The sequence below is a fragment of the Colossoma macropomum genome, unplaced genomic scaffold (assembly GCF_904425465.1).
Source record: "Colossoma macropomum unplaced genomic scaffold, Colossoma_macropomum, whole genome shotgun sequence".
NCBI classification, from domain to species: Eukaryota; Metazoa; Chordata; class Actinopteri; order Characiformes; family Serrasalmidae; genus Colossoma; species Colossoma macropomum.
Window position 1 is genome coordinate 6,271,508 of NW_023494787.1, and position 9,960 is coordinate 6,281,467.

At 41.4% G+C, this 9,960-nt stretch overlaps 1 protein-coding gene across 1 annotated transcript; it reads left to right on the forward strand.

Moving 5' to 3' along the window:
• Nucleotides 1-5,488: 5,488 nt before the first annotated feature.
• On the forward strand, nucleotides 5,489-9,718 carry LOC118805010 (protein king tubby 2-like). The gene is made up of 3 exons (XM_036565610.1): nucleotides 5,489-7,053; nucleotides 7,348-7,516; nucleotides 7,718-9,718. The coding sequence occupies exons 1-3, from the start codon at nucleotides 6,997-6,999 to the stop codon at nucleotides 7,783-7,785; spliced, it is 294 nt and encodes a 97-aa protein (XP_036421503.1). The 5' UTR covers nucleotides 5,489-6,996; the 3' UTR covers nucleotides 7,786-9,718.
• Nucleotides 9,719-9,960: the final 242 nt, after the last annotated feature.

Here is a 9,960-nt window from a genome sequence, read left to right on the forward strand (position 1 = left end):
GGCGCTCAAACGCGCGTATGTTTCTCTGAGAGACAAAAGTCAGAAACGTATCTTTCCTGAACAAGATCAAACACTGAAGAACATTTTCACACATCTTCAAACAATTTCTGCTCCATCTGAGTCGCGCGGATCTGATTCGGACCGTCAAATCCGCGGCTCGCGGACCACCTGACACTTCCGGTAATGTTTATATATTCATATATTCATACACTCTCTCTCTCTGTCGCTCTCCCACTCACTCTCTCTCTCTTTCTTCTCGTTCTTTGCTCCCTCTCTTTTGTTTCTCTCACTGTCTCTTTTTCCTCTCCCTCTCTCTCTCCCTCTCTCTCTCTCTGTCTATGTCTCTTTCACACACACACTCTCAGCATCTTCTGTTTCTCTCTGTTCTCTCACTTTATCTCTCTCCCTCTCACTCACTCTGTCTAAATCTTCCTCTCTCTCTTTTTCTGTCTCTGTATCTCCCTCTCTCTCTCTGCCCGTCTCTATCTCCCTCTCTCTCTCTGCCCCTCTCTATCTTCCTCTCTCTCTGTGTCTCTCTATCTCCCTCTCTCTCTCTCCCTCCCTCTCTCTCAGCCCGCCTCTCCCTCTCTCTGTCTCTATCTCTTCCCCCTTCTCCCTCTCTCTCTCTCTCTCCCTCCCTCTCTCTCAGCCCCCCTCTCCCTCTCTCTCTCTTTCTCTGTGTCTCTTTAACTCCCTCTCTCTCTCTCTCTCTCTCTCTCTCTCTCTCTCTCTCTCTCTATGTGAAGTTTTGGTTGTGTTTGTTTCTCCATCCTAAAGTTTTCTCTTTTTTTTGGTGCAGGTCCAGCATTACTGGTCCAGGTGAGTCTTCAGGTGAAGAAGCAAAGCAGATGAAACTCCACCCCTGTCCAGTCCCCCAGCCTGCAGGTTCTGGGGCAGCTGCCTCCCTAAGATCCCCTTCTTCTGCTTCGAGACCCGAATCCTGGAGACGCAGAGAGAGAAGGAACATCTCCGCCAGCTTCAGAGAGAGAGCAGAGAGATGGAGAGAGAGCTGGAAGAGATGAAGAGGGAGATGAGGAGCCTGAACAAGGAGAAGTGGAAGCTGGAGGAGAGGAGGAGGAGGAGGCAGCGGGAGATGGAGAGACAGGAAGAGAAAAGAGAAAGAGCTCAGCAGAAGAAGTGGATGGAGCGCGTGAGGGTCAGCCAGGAAGAGAGGCGAGAGCTGGAGACGCTCCGAGAGCTGGAGAAACAGCTGCAGCTGAGTGAGCTGAGAGCTCTGGAGAGAGAGAGAGAGAGCAGATATGCTAAAAAGGTGAGACGTCCGATCTTCATCGTTACTGTCAGTGAGAACATTCAGAGAGGCTTCCAGTCCAATCAGACTCTTTAAAGCTGTTCACTCAGATTCATTCAGGCTCAGGATCTGCACAGCTTCACTTTGGGCTTCAGTAAAAGTGCTGTAAACCCTCAGGGATGAACAATATATCGATTGATAATTATTACTGAGGTACTAATATTGCAGGTTGTGATATGCTAATGAGCCTGTAGCCAATCCCTGAGTGTTTTATTATGTGCTGTGAGCATCCTGACCAATCACAGACGTATAAAAACATTCAAGTGCAAAGAAACTGAAAGCATTTTGGTAAAAATAATTATGGAATATAAATGGAAAAAATATTTTCATTACTTTTCTTATTGAAAATGAAATTGAAACAACATTGATAAAATTAGAAAAGAGGGGAATAATTTTGGGCAATACCCTGAATTTTGTTGCCATATGGCAGCAGCATATAAAAATGGATCTGCAATCTGCACACAGTGGGAGCAACATGAGCATAACAATCATAAATGCATAAATGTTCATACAAAGGAACATAAAAATAATTAGACTGATTAAAAAGAATGACCTTGGTTAGGGTTGGTAGTAATGATGTGAAAATTGCAGCGTCCAGTGTGTATTCATTCACTCCGCTGTATGCTGAAGATTGGATGGCTGTTGCCATATGGCAACAATTATCTATTATGTTTTTATATAAAACTATTTCACATTTGAATTGGTTTCATTTCTGAATAAGAAATTCCCTTTTTTTCAATCGAAGTTGTGGAAAAAAGTGAAAAGTATTTGTTGCCATATGGGAACAACTTGCAGTAAAGGCTTAAAATATTGCACAGCAGACTGCAGTCGTAACACAGTGGGTGACAGAAAGTTTCTGAGGCCTTTAGCATCGTCTGAACATCAGCACAAGTTTAATCTCAGAGAAACAAATTAAAAACTATATAATTGTGTTATTTGTTTAATCTGGTTATCTTTATCTGTTGTTATGACACAGATAAAGATAACCTCACATTTTAGATCAGATTTCTGTAGAAATTCAGAGAATTTTAAGAGTCCTCAGACTTTCCAGCACCACTGTGTGCCGCTGTATGATCACTGTGTGCTGTGTTGTCTCACTGTGCGGCTCTAAAACTGCTGTTTACTATGTGCTGTAGCTGGACTCTCTGCAGCAGCCCTGGACAGGAGCTGGACAGAAAGGCCTGCTTCCCTTCCATTCCCACATGGAGCTGCAGAGAAACCTGCAGAAGAAGGCGATGGAGCTCCGGATCAAGGACATTCAGGTGATGATGGGACCCGGAGATGTTCAGAAAGAGAGAAAGACCACAAGCTTGGAGAGATGGTGAGAAGGAACGCCGCTAAGATTCTCCAGTTCAAAGAGCAAGAGGAGGAGCTGGAACGGGAGTTGGAGAACATGAGAAGGAAAGCGTTCCGGAGAGCTCAGAGAGATGTGGACAGAACGGATGCGGGAAGAGAAAGCTTGCTCCTCCTTCAGAGAATCCAGAAAGAGAGACAGATGGAAGATCTGAGATGGAGAGAGAGAGAGGAGGAACTGGAGAGAGAGCTGGAGGAGCTGAGGCAGAGAATGGCCTCCATGGAGAACAGCAGCGAGGAGGAGTGGCTTCCAGAGCTTGGTGTGCAGCGAGGGATGGAGAGAAAGACAGAAATGGAGCTTGAGAAGATGAAGGAGAGACTGTCACAGGAAGAACGACAGAGAGAGGAAGACAGATGGAAAGCAATGATGAGAAAAATAAAGACAGAAGGAAGCAAAGAAAGAAAAGCAGTCTAATATAGAGATGGTGTTTGAGGTGGAAAAAGAGAGAAAAATGACCGAGGTGGACAAAATGAAGAGGAAGAGATGGAGAGAAGGGAAGGAAAGATGAGAGACAGAAGAGAAGAAGCCAAGAGAGGAACATCTGGACCAGGAACCTGTGAAGCAAAAAGAGGAAGATCTGCTCCAGGAACCTGTGAAGCAGAGAGAAGAAGATCTGCTCCAGGAACCTGTGAAGCTGAAATATGAAGATCTGCTCCAGGAACCTGTGAAGCAGAGAGAAGAAGATCTGCTCCAGGAACCTGTGAAGCAGAAAGAGGAAGATCTGCTCCAGGAACCTGTGAAGCAGAGGTATTAAATTTCTGCTCCAGGAACCTGTGAAGCAGAAAGAGGAACATCTGCTCCAGGAACCTGTGAAGCAGAGATATGAAGATCTGCTCCAGCAGCCTGAAAAGCAGAGAGAGGAAGATCAGAAAGATGGTAGAGAAAGGGAACTGAAGATGCAGAGAGCCAGGCAGGAGCACATGGACAGAGAGCAGCAGCGGAAGAGAGAGCGGCTGAGAAGAATGTTCGCTCCAGGTCAGAACTGGTTTACATCAGAGGATGTAGCTCAGCGCAGGGGCTTTGGAGCTAGAAGAAGAAGAAACAAGATCCCCAGAGAAGAAAAGAAAGAAGCAAACACTGACCTGGAGAACAAGCAAGATAATCTCCAGAGTTTGAGCTGGCCAGTTTCTCCGAATGGAGAAGGCCTGCTCATCAGTGTCAAGCCCCTCCACCCCTGCGCAAAACTTGAGGAGGAACCTAGAGCTTCCACCTCTGCACTTGAGGAGGAACCTAGAGCTTTCACTCCCTCCACAGCTGACTCCACCAAAGACAACATGGAGGAGCAGGAGATCAACGCCAGTCCTGAGGAACCCAGCCTACAGCCTCAGGCTTTCAGTGAGCCACAGAAAGACACTCAGATCTTCACTGATGGCTCCAAACTCCCCACTGAGGAGGAGGATGTGGCTGAGGAAGAAACGAGCAGCCAGGCGGACGACCTAAAGGAATTTGTGCTGCGGTCGTTTCCGAGGGGATCTATGGTCCAGTGCTGCATCCAGCGTGACAGGATGGACAAGAGCGGCCCCACCTACCACCTGTTCCAGGAGCTTGAGGACGATGAAAAGGTCAGAGATACAAACAGCATCACAAACTACTTCACTCTGCTTTAGGGATGCACTGATATAGAACTTCTGGGACGAGAACGATTAAACCAAACTGACATCTCGTTGTGTCTGATATCAATACCGACACTGATAACAGATCATTTAGAGTTTACTGCATTTTAAAACACATTTACACTGTAATCCATATATGAAGTGTAGAGAGTGCAAGACAGGTTAGAACTCAGGATGAATCATTGATCAACAGCTAAATCAGACAATTACTGTAAACATTTCCATTATTTTATGTAAATATTTGACATTATTTAGCAGATGCTCAGAGACACTTACAGGGTAGATGAATGTAATGTCAGTGAGCACTCAAAAAAACAAGGTGTTAAATTATCTTCTGTAGTTCCAGTATCGCAATAACAATAACATTAATTACACTTTCTCGTCTAATGAGGATAATACACTACCACCCAAAAGTTTGGGGACACTTATCATAATAATAACTGTTAGTGTGTTTACATGCACTTAATAATCAGATTTTTTCAGTAATCAGATCAACGTGTTTACATGCACTTGAGTAATCAGATAATGGGAAAACTCCAGGTCTACATGAGTCAGACAGTAATCAGATTTCTGCTTTGCAACCAGCCAATAAACTCACAGAAGAAGACGTGACGTAAACATTACATAAATCTCAAACTTCACGCTGCGGCTTTTTTTAACATCCGTTCATGTCTTCCGAAAGAAATCAGAGTAAGAGTTTACATGCACTGAGAAATCTGATTACTGAGCTGAAATCCAGCCTCTTCATCAGATTCCTTAATATACTGTTTACATGACCATTTCAATAATCAGATAACTGCAGAAAAAGCGATGTCCATGTAAACAGACTGTGTAGACTGAAATGCTCTAAACTAGACACCAAAACTTTATTCACAGCTTACAGAATTTGGAGAACAACATAAAGTTAGGACATGGTAAAAATGTGGAAGTGTTATTATATGTTAAGTGATGAGTTTCTGTTTATTTGAAACAGATTTGAAATATCTGCTTAATTAGCGAGATTTGGTTATCAGTTTTCAAATACGATTCATTTTGCGTGTCAGTTTATTCATCAGTTCATAGATATATACAGTCTCACTGTAGATATCTATGAAGAACTACACTGCTGATAATATCACTGTAACACACACTCGGCCGCTGTATTGGTTCTCCCTCTGCACTGTAAAATGAAATCTAAGGGTCATTGAAATGACATGCATTTTTCATGTCCAAGTCCATTATTTTCCAAAAAAAGAATTTAATAAATATGTCATACGTCACGTTATTCAACAACACGTTATTTTCGCCAGTTCATCCATATAAAATTCGTCTTCGTTTTTTTTTAGCTTCCAAAAGTCTAAAAATAGTGGAGCAGCCGATTAACAATATATGTTGATTAAACAATTAAACTATCGAAAAAGGTAATTAGGTTAAATAAAGAAATAAAGTCTGGTATGGTTTTTAAGTTTGAACTTCAAAATCAAAACCATGTTGCAAAATTTTTGGCAACTTTAAAAGAGCTCAACTCACTGAAAACAAAAGACTCAATTTGAGGGACAAAGGTTTCTAAGTAGATGCCTGTTTGATTTGAAGTTGGTCTGAAAAGTCAGGCGGCTCAACCAGTCAGTCAGATGGAGCAACCAGACCGGCACAAACAGACAATTAAAAGATTTGATAACACTCACTATATTCAATATAGAATATGAACACAAATATAAATGTAAATATATTTATATGCAGAAATAAAAATGAATGAACATGAAAAATGAAAGACATTTAAAAATTGTCATTTAGAACAGCCTTACTTGTCACTGACCCATAAACATGCTCAGAAATTTGAAGATAGCACAATAATTCTGAGGTGTGCTGTGTTTTTCCTGCAACAATATCTGGTTTATGATCAGTGGGGAAACATTTCATGTATAAGTAAACATGTAAAAGTTTTATTTTATAACTAATATAACGTAATATAACCTAACCCAATTCATATAGCTTACTTCAGATATGAAAAAAAATCTTAATATTTTCATACTGAATTGGGACAGAATGTGAAACCTTGAACTGCAGTGAATGTAGGTAACTAAGGATTACAGCCAAAAACTGCATATATATGCAGTAAAATGTGTGAAATCTCACTAAACAGACTCTGTGTAAGAGTGTAGTTTAGGTTTTAGCTCAGTCGATAGCTCAGATAGCTAACAGGCTAAGAAGCTCCATCAGTAACACAGTTTTACACTTTAAGATGAAATATTTTCTGAAGATTTCACTAAAAACAGGTAAACAGAATGAAGAATATGTTACATGTGTTTCTCACCGGTTCAAATATCCTCACATCTATTAAATCAGTGAGGAGAAGTGAAAGTGCACCTCAGTTAGCTTGGTGCTAACGTACGTAACGATTCCCATAGAGACGCTAATGAAAATGAGCATTCTTGGAATGATACAAACTGAATACGACAAAGACTTTTCAAAAGAACATATTTTATCATATTAAAAGTCAAAACATACATTTTATTCTGATGTAGAGCTTAAAGAAATAGACATTTAAAAATCAGAGAAAATCAATGCAAGTCTATGAGGAACACTTACTTCTGGGGTGTTTGCAGCGCTGCAGTGCCCTCTGTCGGCCACACATAAATATACATTTGTATTGGCTTCTGACCAGTGCCACAGATGACTGGACACATGTTGTGTGTTGTCTCTTTTAGGAGTCTGTGTTTGGGTTCATAAAGTCACAGCAGATGTCCGCCGTCATTCCCAGCATGGACGGGAACTCTCAGCGTGTTAGTTTTGGTGAGGTAAGTTTGATCTACAGCAGCACAGATTATCATTCTCACACGCCCACTCGTCCTCTCACAGCTCTCAGGGCCATTTTATCAGAAACACTTACCGTATGGGTGACTTTGTATCGTTACAGTTGCAGACTGTAGCCCCTCTGTTTCGGGCACCTCTATATTACATCATCACTAAAATATTACTACATTATTGATCAGGGCTTTCTTAAGAGTTTTCAACCAAAATTTGTAGTGCTGTTACCTGATCTGTCTTAAAAGATTGTTTCTTATTATCTCTGTGTTTATTTCTCGTTAAAGGGCTCTTTATTAAAGGAAATGAAGAGTAATAATCAGGGGCCAAATCTGATTAAGCTGGAGACTAAAGAGCCGACGTGGAGCAAGGAGAAGGAAGCGTATGTGATGGACTTCAATGGACGGGTCAAAAAGGGTTCAGTGAAGAACTTCCAGCTCGCCTGTCCTGCGAGTCGTGAGTTCAGCAGCGTTTTCTCTCAGCGTGTCTGTGTTTGGATGGATGTTTTTCTCTGACTGTGTCTTTATCTTCCCTCCCTTTCTCTCTCTCTATCCATCTCTCTCTCTCCCTCTGCTCTAGCCGTTTTGCTCTCTTTCTGTCTTGGTGGTCTTTCTCTCTCATGCTGGGGGTCTGATGAGTCTCTCTGTGTCTCCACAGCGGATGAGGAGGTGATGCAGTTCGGTCGTGTGGATGAAGATCGCTTTGTGCTGGACTTCAAGTCTTGATTTAGCTGTTGCAAATACATGAAGCCAATGGTCAATGCACTGTTAACTGCTTATGTCAAACCCAAGTAAACACTGGAGTTTAAAAGGACACAACATGGGAACGTCCTTTAAACATCTGTAGTTCGCTGTGGGTCATGCACCAGGCCCGGCGATGCTGCAAGGTCATCATCTTCTGAAACACACTTGCTTCATCGGGACAGTAAACAAGAAATGATATAGCCTCCCTGCAGGCATCTTCATTAAGCTGCTGAGGCACTGTGGCTGCTTTGACCGGCTGCTGAAATGTGTTTATGGTCTGAGGTGCCATGCTAAATACAACCCCCCCCCAGCCCCACCGCATTGATCTTACAGAAGGAGCTATTCGGACAGCATGGTGAATGAATGACTGTGTGTGGTTTGATGATGATTATGATTTACTGAAAAACAGCAATATAAAAGTCTGAAGAATGTCACCTGAATGGCTTACATGCTTCAAATGTCCATGTTTCAGTCAGAAGTAGCATCAAACCCAGGCTGAACCCCAAATGGCTCCTTACTCCCTAGCTAAATAGTGACCTGTATAACATTAAGTTTAGACATTCTAGATTCTGCTGTCAGATACTGCACTGCTTGTCGAGTATGAATGTGGATGGATCCCTAATTACCATTTTTAGCGATATTTTGCATTGTTGGGCTGCAGGAATCAGTATTTAAATTCCTACGCAGTGCACTATGTAGGGAGCAGGGAGCCGTTTCAGATTCAGCCCCAACCTGAGAAAAGTGGCATCGTCAGACTGACAGAAGACTCGCGGTGGTAATTTGGTGACCAAAGAGTACTTATAAACTGAAGGTTTTGCATTAGACAGTGTTGTGTTATCATATGTTCACTGTTATACGAAAAAAGTTTTAAAAATCATGAAATGTCTGCAGTTTATAGTGATCCGCAACCAAACGTTCTTCTCCTCATTCAGCGGTCAGTGGTTGCTTAGCAACGATACCACATTGTTAAGGAACTATATTTTTTGCCGGAATACTTGTTTATGTCGGTTATTATTAATAAATATCTTAAATAATTCTCTAAAACATTGTGCATTTTAATATATTTTATGTTGGTCGCCGGTTTATAAAAGCAATAACCCAGTTAGCAAAATCTATCTTGTGGGCCACATCCTTGGTTTAGTTCTGGCCCAGTTCTGGCTGGGTCCCCAACCCAGATCTGGCCCATATACTGTAAAATGAGAAGAACTAATGGATGTGGCCCAGATGAGGCCCACACACTGTAAAATCAGTAAAACTAATGGATGTGCTCCAGCTCTAGCCCGTATACTGTAATGTGTACATATTTAAAAGGTGTGGGCCAGATCTGGCTCATATATGGCACACAGTTATGGCTGACTACCCACCTTGGTCCCCAGCCCAGATGTGGCCGTGCAGGATGCCTCACTCATTTATTGCAGAACATGCATAATATGCGTAATATTTCTACTCAATAATCAATAGGTGTTGCCAAAAGCCATTTCAGAGTGAAAACTCCATGTTGATTTTGGTTAAATAAATAAAAACAGTAAATGAATGAAGGAAAAAGGCTTCATCTTTGTGACAGGTCATTATCTGCAGTCTTTGTGTGTCATTCCACAGACCATCTGCCTTGAGTCAAAGAGTGCTGTCTTTTCCACATTCTTAAATACATTTTTCACAATATTTCTGCATGAATTTTAAACCATGGCAGATGAAAAATTCTTGGGCCAAGTGAAGAGGCCACTGAAATGCAGGCTAAATCTGACATCTTCCTGTTCAAGTGGGATAGAATGTAATTTTTCAGACATTTTATTTTAAATGAGAGATGATAAAAATGTATGAAAAAATTAAGCAGCATGTAGAATAAAAACAGTTGTGTATGTCCCTGAAGTTTAGGTGTCAACCCATTCAGTACGTCTTTATAAAATACATACATTCCTGAGATCAAGCCAACTGTGTATGAGACACTGTTTCGCAGTTTAACTTGATAAACAGCATTTCTGATTCTGTATGCAATAAGTACTATGACTACTGCAGGATTTTTGCTCAAAATTGTATTTAAAATACTGGATGGTGTCATTTATTCGGTGACCTTAGTAATAATAATAATAATAATAATACTAATAATAATAATAATAATAAAGTTTTCAAAATACTTGTTCTAAACTAAAAACTTAC

Coding starts and splice junctions, on each gene's coding strand:
- LOC118805010 (XM_036565610.1), top strand. CDS start 6,997: ATGTCCGCCGTCATTCCCAGCATGGACGGGAACTCTCAGCGTGTTAGT. Junction 7,054..7,347: donor AGCGTGTTAGTTTTGGTGAG/GTAAGTTTGATC, acceptor TTCTCGTTAAAG/GGCTCTTTATTAAAGGAAAT. Junction 7,517..7,717: donor GCTCGCCTGTCCTGCGAGTC/GTGAGTTCAGCA, acceptor GTGTCTCCACAG/CGGATGAGGAGGTGATGCAG.